The sequence below is a fragment of the Lathyrus oleraceus genome, chromosome 4 (genome assembly GCF_024323335.1).
Source record: "Lathyrus oleraceus cultivar Zhongwan6 chromosome 4, CAAS_Psat_ZW6_1.0, whole genome shotgun sequence".
NCBI classification, from domain to species: Eukaryota; Viridiplantae; Streptophyta; class Magnoliopsida; order Fabales; family Fabaceae; genus Lathyrus; species Lathyrus oleraceus.
In genome coordinates, this window is record NC_066582.1 from 372,742,106 (window position 1) to 372,762,219 (window position 20,114).

Below are 20,114 nucleotides of genomic sequence, written 5' to 3' on the forward strand. Positions count from 1 at the left end.
AAAAATAATCATGGATGAACAACATGGAAATCGTTGAATCCATAAATTAAAATCGATGTTTAACATTAAAATCAACAAGTGTTTTTTTTAAAAAAGGGAGAAAAAATAAAAATAAAAGGTTTAAAATAATAAAAAGTGGTAATAATAATAAAAACTAATAAAGAATAGAAAATATGTTAAAAATGAAAAATGCTGCCAACCAAGGATCGAACCCAGAACCTAAGATTTAACAAACAATATTCCTACCACTGGACTAGAACTATCTGTGTTATACAGTTTCAAACACTAATACATAATATAACAGAAGCCGCACCAAACCTTTTAAATAAAATACAAAGTTGAAAACAGTAACTACGAATAACCAAAGCTCATGTTGAAAACAGTAACGACGAATCCAAAGCTAAGTTTTCTTTCCATTTCGAAAATCAAAATCTTAACAGCAAGTTAACATCACAAGCAGCGGTGTTGCTAAATCAAACATGGAGTTCAAAGCATAATCGAAACATGGAAATAAAGCTCGGAAAAGAAGCTAACCGGTTGCGGCGAGCTCGACCGACGAATGTGAGTAAGCGTTGCCTTCGATTCTCTCCTTTTCTTTTCTGAATGGTAGCCGCCAATCCTCTCCAAAAACTAGGGTTTTTTCAGCTCTCTCTCCCTTTTCTCAATGGTAGCCGCTCCCGTTCTCTCCCCTTTTTTGTGAACAGTGATCCTCCTTTTATATGCTATTAATCTCTTTCCTCTGCTGTGTTTCTGTGTTTTCTCAGAGTAGTGGAGGTCTGTTAGTACAGAGGACGCTGGAGGTTTTGTCTTCACTCAAGCTAGTGGTCCCTCCCTCAATTCTCTTCATCTTCAAGAGAATTTTACTGTCGGTAAGAAACAACTCACCACTGTAACTCACTTGAATATGTGTTTTCTGCTTTTTTGGAATTTGACTGATTTTTGGTATTTGTATTGCAGCAGCTTCGGCGTGGATTGAGGTTGGTCTTTTCGAGCCTCACTGTAAGGCCGACGGCTGAGACATCCACAGTTGAGACAATGAATGACATACCGGTCAATTTTCCATTCAAGGCAGGAAGCACTTTACCGGCAACCTTAGCAGCTCAAACACTTAGCAACAATTTAAACCGATGGCTTGGAGCGCTTTTTGTGCTATTCCGGGATCCATATTATTTTGTTCGTTTTGTACTTAAGGAGGTGGAGACGAATGGAATTCAAAAGCAATTGAAGTATATGGAATGCTGAGACCGCGACTTGCTCATTGGAGACTACTTGAGAGTGAAAAGTTACCAAAACTTTGCATGCTACTGAAGAGCAAATAGAAGAATGTCTTGCCGGAAACGTCGATGTATTTGAAGTGAAGTCACCAATACCGAGTGATCTTAATATGCATCACATGGTTGATTCAGAGATTGAGCAAGTTCGCAAACTTGCTGTTATGAACAAAGTTGCTCCAATGCACCATTAATCGACTCCCTCGTACTGTACGTTGGAATGCAGCCAATTGAGTAGCTCGAGTCTCGAGTTTCCCACGCACAATCACCACAAACTTGAAGTATGAGAGGTGTTCAGTCTGCTTGTTACTGCATGTGATATATTATCATTTAATTGATGATTGTCGGTATCCTGATATTGGCTCATATCAGGAACTTGAAACGCATCTTTATTTGATTCTGCTCTGTGAAAGTTGAATTTGAATTATGATCAATATCTTCCAGAGTTGCTTCAGAAGACTCCTTGGTGTTATCTCCAATAGCATCACTATACCGACATGAATTCTCAGTAGCCTCTATAAGTTGGTCCGATTGAACCTCAGTCACAGATGATCCTGAACTTCCAGAGGCTGCTTGAATCCATCTTGACCAACTTTTGCGGTTCCTTATCTTGTCACCCTGCACTTCCACATTTTTACAACTCCATCTCGAATACGATCAATAATAGCCGATACTGCTGTCAAAAGGGTGGGCTTTAAGACAGTAACATCTCCCTTGGTTCCTTCGATTTGCTACTGCTCAAGAAGTAAAGATTTTGATCCAAATAACTATTCAGTTTGGTATCATTGAGTTCCTCGGGATCGTGTTGCATCCTGCTAATCCATCTATGCAGAACAGAAGCAAAGATCAAGGTTATTAATATAACCGTAATGGCGATTCCACCAAGCCTCCATGCATTAAACAATGCATATCTACTGGTGCTTTTGACCTCACAATTTGTACCCAACTGTCGCATCCTGCGAAAAAACAACCGGCGGGCTAAACAAAAAACCACAAACAGAGCCGCCACTGCGCGTTATTTATCCCAAGATAGGGAAAGGAAACGCTCAGAGAAACCTGGAAAGACATGGTCTCGCGACCAAAGAGAAAGGGTTCGGGAGTCGGTTACGCAAGGGGAAGGTATTAGCACCCCTCACGTCCGTCGTACTCGACGGGATCCACGTTCTAAAATAAAGAATAGGTTGCTAAAACATCACACACACACACAGGGAACACAGGTGGGGTTAAGAGAAGGGAGCTCGATAGGGTATCGCACCCTATGCCTACGTATCTCGTCTGGAACGAGAATCAGAGCTGCCGTAGTTCGGCTCACGCACGCCAAACAAGCAAACAAACACACGGGCAAACATGGAGCCCGACTGCCAATCCCTGGACTTACGTCGGCATCCGAACCAAAACACCATCAGGATACGTACAACCAATCGCTGGGCTTACGTCCATATCCTGACACACAAGGAGATAACAAGCAAACACACACAAAAAGGAAAAAAAGTGCCCGGAGAGACCTCGCACGGTCTCCTGCCTACATACCTCGTCTGGAACAAGGATCAGAGCGATGTAGTTCCCCTGAAAGGGAAAGAAACTCCAACCAGATACAAAGGGAAGACACACTACCAGGGAGCTGGACTCGAGCCTAGTGTTATCATGCATCATTGCCCTATGTTCAGGTTTCTATCCTACTTGCATAAGCAAGCTAATCCTAACCAGGAAGAAAGCAAGCATACAAGCATCAATCAATCAAAACAATCATGTCACACAAATATTCACAAAGCACACACTATAACCAATCAAGTGGGCTCAAACAATGGGTTTGACTGCCGAAGCAAGTCGTCTGTACAAGGGTAGTATTCGCTCTTAACCTTGCCATTGCGAGGCTAAGGTGAAGCAGATGAAAAGGTGAAGTGAGGATGAGACCTCACAGCTCTTATCCCTGACCAGGGAGAGCTTCAGATAAAGGAGCGTGGGTCCAGAATGGAGGGACCCTTCTACGCTCAAGACTCTGACTCGATTGTGCAACAGCACTAGATCTTGGGTTTGTGCCCCAATGCGTCAACACACCGCCGTGTGAGCAGAGGGACGACTCAACAGAATAGTGGGGGATAGATTGCATATCCCTTTGATTCACCAATTGCCTCATAGAGGTCTTTACCTGCTTGGCACAAAAAGTAAACAACCACAAATATTGCCTCTTAAGGAGGACTTCAGACAATTGCCCGGCCAAGTAACAGGCCGGGTCTCCCAGACTACATGAAGTCAAGAGATTCTACCTCAAGTGGTTTATACAACCAAGCAGCTGCAAGCAAGTTCTTAAAGAACTGTAAGCGACTAAGTGTACCTGAAATCAATCAAGTATCATCAGTACTCAGGCAGACAAACAATAAACAGCAAATGTTAATCAGTTAATCTGTACAAAGCAACAACACAGGTTAATGCACACAAGTGCAAGCTATAAGCTCAAGCTCAAGCTTCACAACCTACAAAACCAATTTATGTTAGTTTTCAACATCAAACAATCTCAATTTAATTGACTTGAAGCATTCTCCTTAAGCCTTTTGCATTTCATCCTGAAAAGTCAAACCAAATGTGAGAAACTAGACCACTAGGCCAAGCCTAGGATCCAAAAGGGAGAAAAAAAATCTAAACAACAAGGGATATTCAACCAAAATCAAATTAAAACAAATCAAAAGCCAATACAATTGATCCCATGCTCATATCATTCACCATTTTCATTTCATGACCAAAACATCACAAACTAGGTCAAATACAACACCAAAAGTCCAAACAGAATGAATTCCCTCAAAAGCATACCAAAACAATTCCAAAAATCCTCAAATAATTCACACATAAACAGGACACATTCAAGGTATAGCATGTAAATTTTCAGCTCAATTGGACAAAAGGAACTAGGCCAATGAAAATCAAGAAATCCAGACACAATTATGTAAGCCAATTCATAGCATCAACACAAGCATTCACTTCAAAAATTCATAAATCAGTGAAAACAATTAAGAAATGAAAGGGACCAAAAGCATGATGTCCTACAATGTGTCTATAATCAGCATACCAAATTTCACATTCATCCAAAACCATATGAGAATTTCACACAAGATATACCAACATGTGTCACACAAGGTTGCACAATGAACCAACAGAGAAGAAAAATATCAATCAAATTGAAAATGCCATAGAAAAATCCAGAAACATTCACAAGACATCTCAACATATCAATTATCATTCATGCAAAATTTCAATCCAATCCAACAATCATAGGTCATGCAAATAAATTCATGAAGTTGACCTAGCTAGGTGTGACACAAATTGTCACACCTAGATTCAAAAAATCATATCTCAATCATCAGGTATCCAAAAATCACAAACTTTATATGGAAATCACCATTATCATGTCCAGAATGAGCACAAAAATTTTCATGAATTTCTTTAAGAGTATGAGCATTTCATGATGAAAATGGCAAAACATGCAAAAATTGTACACAAGTCAAAGATCAATAGGCCAGGTCAACATTTTTCCATGCACAACTTATGTTACCATACCTAAAAAAAACTAGAGAGAATTTGGGATCTATCAAAAAAAGTCTCACTAATTTTGGACTAGTAATTATTTTTTTATGATTTTTTAAAGTTTGTTAAATAGTATGGAATAATTATTAAAATGTTTTTTGGTTTAATTAATGGAGCAGTGGCACTTTGGTAAATATTGAAGTCCAGGCGCGGGAAACACGGAATTTGAATTACCAAGCCAGCGAAGCAGATCAAATGCAGGAAAATCCCAGAATTTCTTCGCTCCTGGCCGCGTTCTTCCATGTTCATGCTCCAAATTGGCTTCGCTCAAATCTCAACTAAAATGCGCAAACCTTATACCATTCTCTTCCTCTTCCAACGCACATCAAGAATATGCTAACTATTTTGCCTAATTCTCCCTATACTAGACGAATCGAGCATGAAAAGGAATGAACATCAAACTTGAAATCATGATTTCTCTTTCCACAGTTAACCAATCCACAAACTACGAATTGCATGTTGTTCTACGTTGAACGATCTTTCTAATGCATATCACAATTAGAGCAAAGGTAAGATTCGAAAAATACCTCATAGGTGATGGCAGCCATGGATTCGTGCTTGTTGAGCTCCACTTATGCAAAACAGATGAAGAAGAAGCTTTAGAGAGATGATTGGAAGAGAATCCTTGGCTCAAACACGATCCAGATGTGAGAACTTTCCAAATGCCATTGATGAGCAAGATATGAACAGTTGCGAATTTGACACTTTCTTGCTTCCAATCACCAAAACAGTTGTAGCCTATGCTTGTAGCAGATCAACCAAACAAAAATCGTGCCAAATGGTGAAGATTTGAGGAAGATTCAATGAATTTTGTTCTTGAAGGTTCTTGGTGAATTTGGAGAATTGGAGGGAAAAGTTGTTAGAGTTTTTGTGAAATTGTGATTCTGATCCAAAGTTAGTTATGATTAGTGATATATACCTCCACTTAATCACACTCTAATCACCAAATTAACCAAAATGAAATGTGATTAGCAAAAAATGCATTTTACTAAGCAAGGGCAAAATGGACTTTTCACATAGGCCCTGTGACAGCTGTATGACAGCTCACACACTCTCAAAATGCCATTTGTGATGAGTTGGCATTGGTCCCACATTCATTGGCATTGTAATTTCCATTTTCACTATGCTATGCCACTTTGTGCAATTTCAAATGCAATTCAAAAATGACTTGGTCAAATATTGAACCTTGGGCACTTGTGACCATTCAAACCATTTCTAATTTGCATTTGTGAGATGTTGCAAAAATCCCCATGCCAAAATTCCCATTATTTCTCAAGTTGGACCATTTTGCCCCTTGGATTTTTAACTGTACACTTGAAAATTGACTTTTTGCATTGACCATTTTTGATGAATTCCAATTATGCACCATGAAAGTACATGTCAAATGGAGTTTGCACATAAAAAGATCACTCAATTTGGACCCTCCATGTGGAAGTTATGCCCCTCTGATTATGGGTCATTTTTGAAATTGAATGGACCATAACTTGCCAACCATACATGGGATTTTCAAGTTCTTGGACTTTTTGGAAAGGTGAGAACAAGATCTACAACTTTCATGTTGAACAAATTTTCATTTGAAGCTTTCTTGGACATGTAATTTTGAGGTCAAAAACTTTCCATTTTTGGAAACTTCCATTACAAGTCACTTTCTATTTTTGGCAATTTTTGTCTTGACTTGATTTTCTCCATTCTTGAGCTTTGAAATGTCAAATAACACTTGTTTCAACATGAATGAAGTGTATCCAACTCTCTTCCACCTCCAAATCCATTAAATCATGCACAGTTGACCACAGTTGACTTTTTCAATTGATAGATGAATTTGGCAATGCATAGATCAGTCTGAGCTCCAATCTTCTGATGAAATGGCTCAAGGATGAAACCCTAGCCTCAATATGTACAATAAAACCATGAGATGATCCCCATATACATCATAGACCCCATCTCCCGATCATGCCCTGATTGGCCCAATGCACCTGATTAGGGTTGACCAGTGGTCAAAACCCTAATCTCAAGGAACATGCTTCAACACTTGATGATGCCAAACCATGATGATGATGATGAATCATTGTAATCAAGATGAAGACCAATATCCTTTGAGAATCATGAAACCCTAATTTGAACTTGCACATCCTCAGATGGCTAATGATCAGTCCAATAAAACCCTAGCTTGCACATGACCTCCCATCTTCTGACCAAGACTTGTGAGGATGACTTGCACAATGTAACCACATGATATGCAATATGCAATGCCTAATGACCTAAAAATGATATGTAATATGTTATGCTAGTCCCAAGAGAGGAGGGCAAATTTTGAGGTGTTACAGCTACCCCTATTCAATCCACTGTGAACCTGTCGATATGAACAGCCTCGGCTTTCAGATGATCAGGATGAAGAGTGATTGAATACCAAGAACAGACGAACAATTTGCACTCTGACGGGAAATAATTAACAATTCCTGTCAGAATCGGCAAAGAAACAATCTCTGAAACAAAAATCCGTCTGGTACGGAGAAAGTCGGCCTGATCACCGAAACAGCACTGTCGACCTGGATACCAAAATAAATGGTAACGCAGGGATAACCATGGTCTGAACACCACATCCGCTGGGGATTATTATTATCTCTTCTCTTTTATGCTTTTCTTGAACCCCGAAATTTTTCGGATAATTTTCTTTTTCTTGAACCCCAAAATTTTTCTTTCGCGCAGATGATCCCCGATCATTGCATTTGAACCCCGACATCTTTGTTTGCCAAAATAATGAACCCCATTCTCCATTTGAACCCCAGTCGCCTGACGATAACTTGTGATCGCCAGTGTGAACCCCGTTCTCCAGAAAACACCTTGTGTCTCCTTTTCTCCATTTGAACCCCGCTCTCCAGAAAATGCCTCAACATTTCCCTTTCTCCATTTGAACCCCGCTCTCCATTTTCTTGTGATAATTCCGCTGGCACTGTCGGAAATAACACCAAAACACCACTCTGAGGGCGACATGTCAGAGGGTACACCTTCGACCAGGCACTGACTGATGACTGGGAAGAAACTCGACATTTACTGGACATCGAATCAATGATGTTGACAGACACCAAAGAAAACTCGACCAGACACTTACTGATGACTGGGAAGAAACTCGACGTTTACTGGACATCAAACAATGATGTTTACTGACATCGAATCAATGATGTTTACAAGACATCGTACAATGATGTTTACAAGACACCGAACAATGATGTTTACAGGCATCAAACAATGATGTTTACAAGACATCAAACAATGGTGTTTACAAAACATCGAACAATGATGTTTACAGGACATCAAACAATGATGTTTACAGGCATCAAATCAATGATGTTTACAGGCATCAAACAATGATGTTGACAGGACATCGAACAATGATGTCGACAGGACATCGAACAACGATGTTGACAGGCATCAAACAATGATGTTGACAGGACATCGGACAATGATGTTGACAGGACATCGAACAATGATGTTTACAGGACATCGGACAACGATGTTTATAGGACATCGAACAAAACTCGACCAGACGGGGATCGACACGACACTTACTGGTGTCACAGGGATGATATCTCCACATGTCCAAAACCAAGCAGACGCTTGCCGGGGAATAACTGGGAAATACCGTTGCCCCAACATCACGATGTTGAACTCCTCAGAGTATCATCTCCAAACTTCTGTCGAAACCAAATCTCAAGCAGTAACCACGACTTGAATCACGCTGATCGCGTAACATTCTCCGATCTTCATTTCCATCTCTGTCCGACGGAAAAGCTTCCTCCAGTATCGCACTACTGGGGTACATCTTTGATTCAATCATGAGGCTAAACTCTTCGGAGTAACATCTTCACCTCTGGGCCAACCACCTCTCAAACAATATCCACGGTCTGAGACTAGCTTATGCTTGCAATGATGCATGATTGATTTTTCTGCGTAATGCTCCATAATCATGGAAATGCTACGCGATTATTTATTTTTCTATGCAATATGCTATGCTTTATTCTACATGATGAATGCATAAAAGGTATCCCCCCCAGAGGACTCTTCTGGGAAGCTCGAGACACTCTGCTGAGGAGCTCGTCAATATTCCAATTTCCACCCTACTGGGGAATAGCGCTGCTGCTGGGAAAGGGCAACCCTCGCTGGGGAAAAACCTCCTTTGCACCCAATCCGCTCGAGAAACTGCTGGGGATAAGCACCACCAACGCTCTGTGGGGATACAACAGTCTTTGACTTGCTGGGGATATCAATCCCGACTCTGCTTTGGGAAACCCTCACAGATACCTGACGACTTCACTAGGGAAATGCTCACAGATACTCTGTTGGGGAAATAGCAATCTCCAGGCTTGTCGACTGGGGAAGCATCAATCTATCACCTGCTGGGGATAACCATCCTGACCCTGCTAGGGAAACGGATGCTACTCCGCTGGGGACAACCCATGCAATCCATAGGTAGAATCAACTCAGCTGGGGATGCAAAAATTCGTCCGCTACGGGAACCTGCCCAATCCACTGGTAGGATGAACACTGCTGGAGATATATTTCATTGAAACCCGCTCCACTCGGGGATAGCAACCTTCTGGCCCGGCTGCTGAGGAAACACCGTTGTAAACCTGCCTGGGATAACCATCCTGACTCGGCTGGGGAAAGTCACAGTTCTGGAATCTGCTAAGGAGTTGGTCCTCTAACTCTGCTTGGGGACCTTGCTGGGGAAATGGGAAAAATTGGTACAGAACACCCGTCGAACCATAGTATCCACCTCCCACTCTCGTATCAGCTTTCCACTTTTGAGAATTTCCAGACTCGTCTGGACCTTTTCTGCTCCATCATCTTGTATTCCCAACCGCTTCGCTCTCGACGAGAAACGTACTCCTGGGATTTATACAAAAATTTCAATTTTCCGACTTTGAAGAGTCTTCTTGATTGATTCCAAAGGTCGTCGGACGTCTCTCGTCGTCTCTTCGGACTCTGCGGGGAATTTCTACAAACTTTCAAATCTTCCGACTTTGAAGAGTCTTCTTGATTATCCTCAAGGATCGTCGTACGCCTCAACGTCACCCCGCCGTCCTTTCATTCATTCGTCCCTAAGCGAACTCCCTGGGGATTTGTTACAAAGCTTCCACATCACAACCTGCAAGTGAGTGAAAATACCTAACAGCACCTGCAAAACAGATCGTCAGATAAAACCGTGCCCCAGGCGTGTCAAGATTTCAACACTTGGGTCACTCGACCTTCCAAATAAGATTTCAAGCTTTCCATCTTATAAACATGCATTGGAAGGAACCTGTATGTTTTAAAATGCAAAGATTCTTTATCAAAATAATTGGATGTTTTCGCAATCAAAGCGGTAATGAAAGACAAAACAAAATTATCTGACTGAATATGCATTTTATTGATTGGAAAAGTGTGGCTCAAATGAGCAATACAAAAGGAAGCAATTCCTCAAAAGAGGTAATTGCACTCAAAAGGAAAAATCTATCCTAATGGCAATGTGAAACCCGTGATCTCACCGAGTTCCAACTCGGTTACACCCCGTATGTCCTTAGACTCTCCATGCTTTCTGCCTTCTGAACAAGACGATTCCAACTGATCCCTACCGGGTATTATCCGAAACATCAAAATACTCGAGTTGCATTAGATTCCCAAGGTCTGAAGGAATCTCATCGGTCAACTGATTCTGATGAAGATCTAAATTCGTCAAATATGAAAGATTTCCCAAAGACCACGACAAGTTTCCGTCAAAGCAATTGTGGCTTAAATTCATTGTCTCGATCCTCCATGTCATGGAGTTTGAGAAAAACTCCCCCACTTGGCCTGAAAGCCTATTATTCTGCACGTAAGGACCGACAAGGCTTTGCACACCTGACATAATTGATGGAAGTTCGCCGCTAAGCATGTTATAGCTCAAATCCGAGTGAGTTAACTCCTTCATGTTCCCAAAACTAATTGGAATTGATCCAAACAACACATTTCCTGTCAAATTCAGCTTCACCAAACCAGTTAACTTTCCGAAACTACCAGGAATGGTACCTGAGAGTTGATTATGTCCCAAATATACACCTTGGAGTATGACAGCATCTCCAAGCTCTGCTGGAATGGAACCTGACACAAGTTTCCAGACAAATCCAAAGTTGTTAGATTCGTCAAACGCGAGAGTGGTCTCGGAATGCTCCCGGAAAGCATGTTGTTGCTGAGCAATAGATCCACAACTACTACACAGCTCCCTAATTCATCTGGTATCGTGCTGACAATCTATTGTGCGAAAGATCAAACACGCCAAGATTTTGAACAAAGCTCAAATCAAGGACAGTAAGTTGTCAAAAATACGAAGATTCCTTTGACGGAATAGACCCCGACAGATAATTTTGAGAAAGTACTAGACACTGTAATTCACTTAGTTCCACCAATTTGTCAGGAATAGAGCCATTGAGTTGATTGTTTCCAAGGTCCAATGTAGTGAGTGAAACACAAGCACCGAGCTCCATTGGAATGTTTCCTTCAAGCATGTTTCCATTCAAATTAAAAACTGAAAGACTTTGAAGACTTCCGATTTCCTTCGGGATAGTACCTTTGAGACGGTTATTGCTAAGAACAAGCCTTTGTAGAATTACAGCACTCCCAATCTCCACAAAAGTGAACCCTCCAAGTGGTTATTTGCGGCTGAAAACTCCATCAGAGTTGATAAGTTCCACAAACTAGAAGGAATCTTTCCACTGAAATTGTTGTTGTCCAAGTCCAACATCATCAAAGGAAGCTCGGTTTGGTCAATACTCTTGCAGCAGCAATCGAGGTCCTTTTTATCTGTCAAATTTAAGGTCATGAACTCGAAGTAATCCATTTCATCAGACAGAAACTCCTTGAGACCATTAACCTTATCGTTGAAATCGGTTTCATTGTCATTCTCTAGATGATCCACTGTTGTTGAGATAAATGCAGCAAACCAGTTAAGAGGACTATTTTTAAAAGATTCAGATGATGAACAAGTTGTCATTTGGATGTCTTTTTGAGCTACAAATCCTGATATGGAAACCAAAGCTTCTGCTGCAATTCTGCTTTGCTCTTCTTGCACCTGATGATCCTCCTTTCAAAGGATTTGACAGTGCCATGACAAATTCTGTCATGCCATATCGCTCCAATAAGCGATGTCCGATGATGGATTCCTATTCTTGCATAACAGGTTGAGGAAGTGCAGAGGATCCTCACATCATTAGACGCAAGTTCCTTGCGCTAGATGCAGGAGTGGCTCGCAGCTCTGGATCCATGGCATGATAACCTCGTATTAATCGAGTGTACATAATTGGAACTCCGGTGAATACAGTTATAGCCTCATCAGCCTCATATCCTTCAGTTGGATATGACTCACGCCGTCTCTTCCAAATTCCACTGACACTAAATTTCGGAAGGAACTCAACCGTGGAACCGACGTAGAGAGGGGCGAATAAACTATTGAAAATCCCATGGACATGATGTAATGGTAGATAGTGCAAAAACCGGTCAACTGATGTGTACTCCCATGTTTTTGTCAAGGCTTCGACCTGAGCAAGGATGCTTCTGTAAGGCGATGCTGGTGCTGCAATGGTTACAGTGACCGAAGTACTTGTTTGCTGGGATCTATCTGGTCTATCCATGAAATACATGAAAGTAACAATTGAGGGAATCAGCAGCAATGAGTTGGCTACTGTTTGCTTTTGATTCTTCAAATCCTCTACTTGTATTAGCTACTGGAAGCTCTAATGGGAGTGTGAAAGTTTGGTTGAGTTCTGTTTAAATTTTCATCAGAACCCTCACCCATAATCACCACAAGAGAAAACACCATCCTTAAAATGGTGGAATCTATTAGTATCTCTAACAACAATTTCACATTCAACTATTTTGGAGATTAACTTTGCAGCAATGTGACAATCTCCACAAACACGAAGGTTTTTGGTAATTCTAATTTGAGACTCTTGTGTATTCAAAAGAGCAGACACAATAGCTAATTTTCCACTGTGAACAGCTAGATGGCCTTCCTTATCCTCCTTTGTATAAATAGACTCCGACATCTTACAATCAGCCATGGCATCTAAAAAAAAGCCTAGCACGAAGTGGAACAAATGCAGTTGAATTTAAACTTATATCAGAGCTGTTCAACTCTAGCAAGGTTGCGAATTCCAAATCACTCGTATCTGCAGCCATAGTAGAAGCCATCAAAAGCTTCCAATTCTCAAACTATTCCCTTCTTGTTTTGCTTCTGATTATATATGAAAAGCAGTTTTATCCCAAATCCACCCAAAACATGCTACCAATCAAGTAAGAAAATAATAAAATTCACCGTTCCAATCCCTGTATTTAGAGCTAATTTCTGGAGAAATAATGAAATTCCTGAATTAGGAGGGTTAATAGATGTAACAGTGGAGATGAGAATACTTGTGATTGTTTGCGGGTTCCATTGATTTCTTGTGCTGTTGTTGCTGCAGCAGCAGGATAGCTCTGGGGATTGCATCAAGTAGTTGATGCAGTTTTACACCAGAAATAGGTTTGTTCTCACAGAAACCATTCTCTTCCTCTGCAGTTCTATCACCAGAGTTTGAATTATTAACTCTTGATAGCAAGTTTTCTGTACTTACAGGTGTATCTCTCTTGTCAATGCTATTCAAAATTGTCTCTTTTGTCTGTTCCAGTTGAGTGTTTTTCAGCTTTTCCTTTAATGTAGCATTTTCTATCTTCAGCTTCTCAGAGTTTTCAGTAAATTCATTTATTTCCGATTTCAGCGCCAAATTCTCAGCAGTCAATGCATCAACTCTTCGTGCCAATTCTTCAGCCTCAGCCTACTTCCTCAGCCTGGACCTTCTAGCAGATTCACGGTTTAATTGTTTCCTCCTCTCTCGTTTCAGCTCACGCTCATTCTGCATCCAAGGTTCGGGAGGCAAAACTCCACAAGTTGCGGAGCACCAGTGGGAACAGTTGAAGGGTTCCTCAGCTCCAGTGTTGTGGCCATACATGAAGAAAGTACAGGTCCAACAAACTTTTCTGCAACACTGGTTTGGGTAACTGGCACCATCATTTTGGAAGCTGCAATCTCTTTAGAAACTAGACTATTTTGCATCACAGTTTTCCCTTCTCCATCAGTGGTTGTTGGTGTTTTGTCCCGGATTCTTTTCCTTGTTCCATTGATCCTTGTAGTGTTGCCATCACTTCCATCACTGGAGCCCTCAGTATCCACGCTCCGAGATAGCCAATTTTCCGCTCCATGCTCAGCACTCTCAACATTGCCATTGCCTATTGACATCGCAAGCCCGTCAAATCCTTTCAATTTTTTATTAAACCCCGATCACTGTTTCCAGGTGATTTGGTTGGTGTCTCTATGCTTGCAGGAGTCCCAGCAGCGGGTGAAGACAGAATTCCTTGGCCATGTGAACTTGTCCCAATGGCAACCCCGGGGTGAGTATAAACCCCCTCCACGTGAATAAAATGGTGCATACGGCGGCCCATATGGATGCATCATAGGCTGTGGTGCTCCCCACATGTATGGTGAGGAGGATGACCAGAAGCAACGACTGAGTTGAAGTATGGTGGAATGTTGACTCTTTGCCCATAGTATGCCTGCATGGCAGCCCAATCAGGATAGACATGAATGTTAGGCTGGTTGATTTGATTGGTCTCATCAGTTGTTACCGGTGAAGAAGACCTTTCAGTCTTAACGGATTTTCCATCCTCACTATTTCCCATGAGGTAAGCAAGCACCAAGAAGAAAGCACTGAGACTGAGTCAAATACTTCATGAATATGATGATTTCTATAAATGATGATCTTGATGTAATTTGAAAACCATAATCATATATGTGAAATCCAACCAATTCATTTATCCGTTCCACGTAACCACCTTTGATTTCTCTAAAGTCAACAACACAAGGAGATTGATACGCAAGAAACGAGATGGTAACACCGAAGTTGTACATCCTTAAATACCTAAAGACTTAATTTCCTTTCTTTAGTATTTTTAGCCTCATTCGGTAGAAAACTAAAGCAAAACCAAGATAGCCAAAATGCAGCATGTCATATTCAAGAGTTCCTTTAGTACAGATGCAGACTTCCATTGCGACTGTATTTTCTGATATATATCTAATCCATTGAGAATAGATGCTTGATTCTGGTGACGACCATGCTTGGTCCCTCTTGAAAAACCCACATGATAATGATTCTCCCTTAAGACATGGTAAGCCACTCTAATCCAAACACAATAATCCTTGAATTTCCTTGATTTACCAACGACGCAGAATGTGCCTATGTATCTAAACATGTTGACAGCAGAACTTCGCATTGAATGCGCAAAATACAACAAGGTGCAGCAATAACAGAAGAGGAGGCCACTTGATGCTCATGAAAACAACATGGGGTACCATGTTAGAGGAAACAAAATCGTGAGGAACAAAGAAAATGAATGAAATAATGATATGAATATCAGGGTCAAAATCGGGGTGTGACAGATATCATTTGGCATGGATCCAACTTCAAGCATCAATGTTCAATTGCCTTGCATTCCAAACTTGCTTAATCATATCTGATCATTCATTTTGGACTTCAAGCTATCAGTTCATGGGCCTATGCGCACTCATGCACCATGCTATCATCATTTGCCAAATCTGGAAGGTTGAAGAGAGTGTGCAAATATCACATGGATTTGGCTATAAATACAGCTGCATTTGCTCAGAAATCACACACACATTGCGCCAGCTTTGAATCTCCATTGAAAACCCTTCACTCTCATAGGATAACCCTGATAAATTTATTTGAATTTGAGCTTGAATCTCCACTGTTTTGGAATTCAATTCTCCAGGAGTCCATTGCTTCTAAACCTTTCCATTCCTCTCCTACAAGCAAGTAAAGTGAAGCCAAGCACAATTCAGATCAAGATCCATCGTGTTCAGACCTCCATTGAAGATAATTTGCAAAAATTTTAAACTCTGCGATTCTCTCAATTTATTGCTCAATTCCATTAATTCTTGAGTTGTCTGAAGTCATGCCAATGTAGGCAAGAAGATTGAGTTGCTTTGAGGCCAAATCGAGGCAACTCAGATCATGAACCTCATTTTTCAATTCCACATATCTCTTAATATATTTGGAATTGGAGGAATTGGAGGTCATATTCGTGCTCGGTGATGTTTTTCTTTAAGATCATGTCCCTATTTCTTTTTTTGGTGATGATTCATGTTGACCAGTCCGGTGGAGCTCACAGGAGAAGACAACCGGAGCTCTGGCTCCGGTGATGATGTGTCTTGAGTCTGAGCCACATGATCCATGTCTCACGTTTTAATCTGGATCGTTCTTTGTGATTACTCCTTTTGTCGCGCAGTTGACTCAGGTGTACATGGAATGCGTGTTTTGGATCATCAAATTTGCCACCTCAACTAATGAGGGAGATCTGATGGTCCACGTACTTTTGGATTTTCTGAATTTTATTTTAATTGCATTTTCTTCAATAATTCATATTAATTTTAATATTGATACAAAAAATATGGGACTTTCACCAAAAAATTTCAGATATTTTTCTCTTCCGTATTCTGAATTAAAATTACTTTTTGGATCATTATTAATATTTTTCATGAATTAATTGATTTTTCATTTGTTTTTAATTGATTAAAAATATTTTTAAGTGTCCAAAAATTATGAAATTTTTTCTCCAAGGTCCTTTGACCTTGTTTGACCTATGATAAATCTCATGGCCATTTATTTGGTGTTTTGATGAGATTTTAGGATTTGGACAAAATATATTTGATTTTAATACACCATTTTACTATTTTTAATTAAATAAATGCCATTTTCATTGTGTTGACCATTTGTATTGACTTAATTGAGTTTGATTGTTTGTTGTTGGGCCTTGGTCAAGGTTGATTTGACTTTGTCAAGTTAATATCATTGGATATAGGGGATTGATGAATGTACATTCCATCTCCCAAAATGAATGAATGATATTAATTTGGTAAAAGTCCTCCTTTGACCAATTTGTGATCTCACTCATCCCCTTCCCTCTTCACCTAATTCCCCTTCTTCATCCATTCATTTTCATTTGGCCAATGACATCTCAAAATCCTAATGCTAGTTGATTGAAAGATTAACATCAGTATGGATGAGATTAGGCCACACCTTTTGCATATTTTTTGTGTGTGGTATGTTTAATAAGCATAGTTCATAATACTATGTCTCCAACATGCATTAACACCAAAAGTCTATTGCCCGGCCTCAAATAGTTGTGACTTCTACATAAGTCCAATTACGATTGCTTAACATAGCGCTAAATTTGTGACCAAAAGGCATAAGCATTCTAGTTAGTGAGATTGTAAGTCTCCCCCCTTACATGGTATTGTGTGGAAACTTGGCCTTCTTTCCTTCCTTTGGAAGATGTTTTGGTCCAAGGATCCATGCTTGTGGCAAGTGGGTTGAGTGTTCTCCAAAGAATGTCTTGAAATCAAAAGCAAAACAAAACTAACCTCTAACTTACTAACTATTGACTTTTAATTTCAAGCTTTTACTTTAATGCAATTTATTTTTAGCACTTTGTTTCATTTGCCATTATACATATCATTCTAATCGTTTATGTTAATGTAATTTTCTCTTTGTCCATTTGGACCATATTGTGTGATATATTTTGTTTTTGTGCTATTTTGCTTGTTTGTGTGGTCTTTGACCATAAATGTACATAATAACAACAAAAACCCTAAAAGACTTTTGAGTGGACTGTTGGTTTGATCTTGCCCAATTGGACTTAGAACTTAGGCAACATTCCTTTGCTAATGGACTTGGCCAATGCCAATTTGATGAAGAACCAAGTGTTTGCAATTTGAAGTTCATCTGATACATCACTCAAGATCTCTCTAGTTCATCTACAACATTGATCATTGTTAAGTTGTTATGTTGAACCTGTGATTTGTGGAATTCATCTGCTACATGGGCTATTCTGAAGAAGATCATGAAGTGGATAAGCTTGGATGAGGCCATCTTTATTTTATGCCTTTGCTCTTCAAGATTGATATGATTGTGCATTTGTGTGTTGTTTGAATCTAAAAATCCAAGGAATTCTGGGTTTCTATTGACATACTTGTCTATTGGACTGCTACCCATTTGGTCAGATCTTTTCAACTTTAAACTTTTAAATTTTGTGCATAGGGTAGTCTCTTCATCTTCTCCCCATTTCTTTAATTTTAAAATCTCTCCCTCCATTTTCAAAACCTTCTTTGTGTGAACTACTTTTGTTCTAAACTTTGACCACTTTCAAAAGATAGAAACTTTGGCCTTATGCCATTGCATTTTCAAACTTATTTTCTTAAATCAAACTTGTAAATAAACTTAACTATACTTGACTTAAACTTTCAAAAAGCCAAAAAGAACTAACTCAATCAAACCATTTTTAGGCCTTTGTGTCTTTCAAACTTAAATTTTGTTAAAACCAACACACTCATTTTGAAATTTATAGCACAGACTACGAGGTTTTGATCCCTAATTTTTATGTTGGTATGTAGGCACAAGACCGAAGGTCTTGTCAAACATAAAAAATATAATTAATGAATTCTTTTCTCATCCCCCCATTCTATTTGTTTGTAAATATCACTTTGTACAAAATACATATACACACAAAAAGGGCTCCCTAGGAGTACCTAGGATACTTTGGGTGCTAACACCTTCCTTCTGTGTAACCAACCCCCTTACTTGTGATCTCTGACTTTTATTAGTTTTTATTTGAAAACTTCTTACTTATTGGGTTTTGTTCGTACTTTTTCCCTTTTCCCTTGGAAACAATAAAAGCGCGGTGGCGACTCTTGTTAATTGATCTCTAGTTTGTCAATAGCTTGATGATCATGAATTTCCCACTACAGAAATTAAGTGGCGACTCTGTTGGGGAGTAGTCTCCAGTGGATTTAGCCTACTTTTTGTGTGAATATATTTGTATATATGTGATGTTTGTATATATGTATGTGTGATATAATCTTCTTGTTGTGCTTGGTGATCTCTGAGTGGTGAGATATGTTTTAACCCGAACTTGAGTGCAATTAAGATAAGAGGATGGTATAGTCATGTTCGACTTGTGTGGAGTAGTCCTTAACAAGTTGGCTTGAGATCCATCTGCTCAGTGGAGACTCCTTTAGATTTGGAAATGTCACACAAGTATTTGTGGTTAGGCATTACTATTTCTAATTGGGTCTGAGAAGTCGAGGACCTTAGAACACCTAACCCATCTTGGCCTATTTAAGATGTAGTGCGGAAACTGTTCAAGTGTAGACTTGATAACAGTTGTTACACTATACTACACTCAGAAGAGTTTCTCTTGAGAATATTATGGGTCGATGAGTCAGTCATCTTAACTTGTAATATCTGATAGATGAAATTAAGACTCTGGGAACTTTTTAGAAAATGATCTACAGGTTTTTATCCTTAGTACACTCCTTTGGGATGGCTCTTACCCAGACTCCATGCTCGTGACTTGCAACAAACCCTTGATTCTTGGTTGATCCAATCAAGTCTTGTCAATATCAATGGAACTTGGATGTTGATAAGGTGTAAACCATAATCCACCAAAATGGATGAATGATCTTGACAATGACTTGATTCATCCCTTGACCTTTGTTTGCCTTGTGTGTGGTCCCTTATTTGTGATTGTTGCATTAATGCATTCATGCGCATCATAACATTCATCACACAAAATTTCAAGGAACTAAGGTATCATTTGCAAATATTTTCAGACCATGGATTGTGGACGAAGGAACACTAAGAAGTACAGTTTCAGATGTCCCGACTTGAAAGAGTTAAGGAAGCTAGCATATTTTGTATTAGATCCCTTGGACTTCAAACAACGTCATGGAAAGCTTCTGTCCATCTTGTCTGCTGATGTAGTTGAAGGGTTGTTGAGTGTATTGGTGCAGTTCTATGATCCTCTCTACCATTGTCTCACTTTCCCAGATTTTTAGCTTGTGCCTACCTTGGAGGAGTATTCTCATCTTTTGGGGATACCTGTTTCTAGTATAGTACCTTTTAGTGGATTGGAGGAGATTCCCCGGTCTAGTATTATTGCTGAAACTCTTCACTTGAAGAGGTCTGAGATAGAGGCTCATTGGGTGAAGAAAGGAGGGTTATTTGGGTTGCCATCTGTTTTCCTCATCAAGGAAGCTACCACTTTTGCTCAAGCTGGTAGTGTGGATGCTTTTGAAGCTATCTTTGTGTTTCTCATCTATGGATTAGCTTTATTCCCTAACATTCACGATTTTGTTGATGTTAACGC

The 20,114-nt window shown here is 39.8% G+C and overlaps 1 protein-coding gene and 1 pseudogene across 1 annotated transcript; both read right to left on the minus strand.

Annotated features, from left to right (window-relative positions):
• Nucleotides 1-10,458: 10,458 nt before the first annotated feature.
• On the minus strand, nt 10,459-11,856 carry LOC127137540 (leucine-rich repeat receptor protein kinase EMS1). The gene is made up of 3 exons (XM_051063999.1): nt 11,505-11,856; nt 11,243-11,361; nt 10,459-11,055 (listed from the first exon to the last, which is right to left on the minus strand). The coding sequence occupies exons 1-3, from the start codon at nt 11,854-11,856 to the stop codon at nt 10,459-10,461; spliced, it is 1,068 nt and encodes a 355-aa protein (XP_050919956.1).
• Nucleotides 11,857-12,864: 1,008 nt separating this feature from the next.
• LOC127075505 (common plant regulatory factor 1-like) lies at nt 12,865-14,622 on the minus strand (annotated as a pseudogene).
• Between the last annotated feature and the right edge of the window lie 5,492 nt (nt 14,623-20,114).

What these genes read in the sequence shown, in the direction of transcription:
- LOC127137540 (XM_051063999.1), bottom strand. Translation starts at nt 11,856, where the DNA reads ATGACAACTTGTTCATCATCTGAATCTTTTAAAAATAGTCCTCTTAAC. An exon ending in CGCAAATAACCACTTGGAGG is followed by an intron (nt 11,362 to 11,504) that starts GTTCACTTTTGT and finishes ACATGCTTGAAG; the next exon opens with GAAACATTCCAATGGAGCTC. An exon ending in TAAGTGAATTACAGTGTCTA is followed by an intron (nt 11,056 to 11,242) that starts GTACTTTCTCAA and finishes TCTATTGCTCAG; the next exon opens with CAACAACATGCTTTCCGGGA.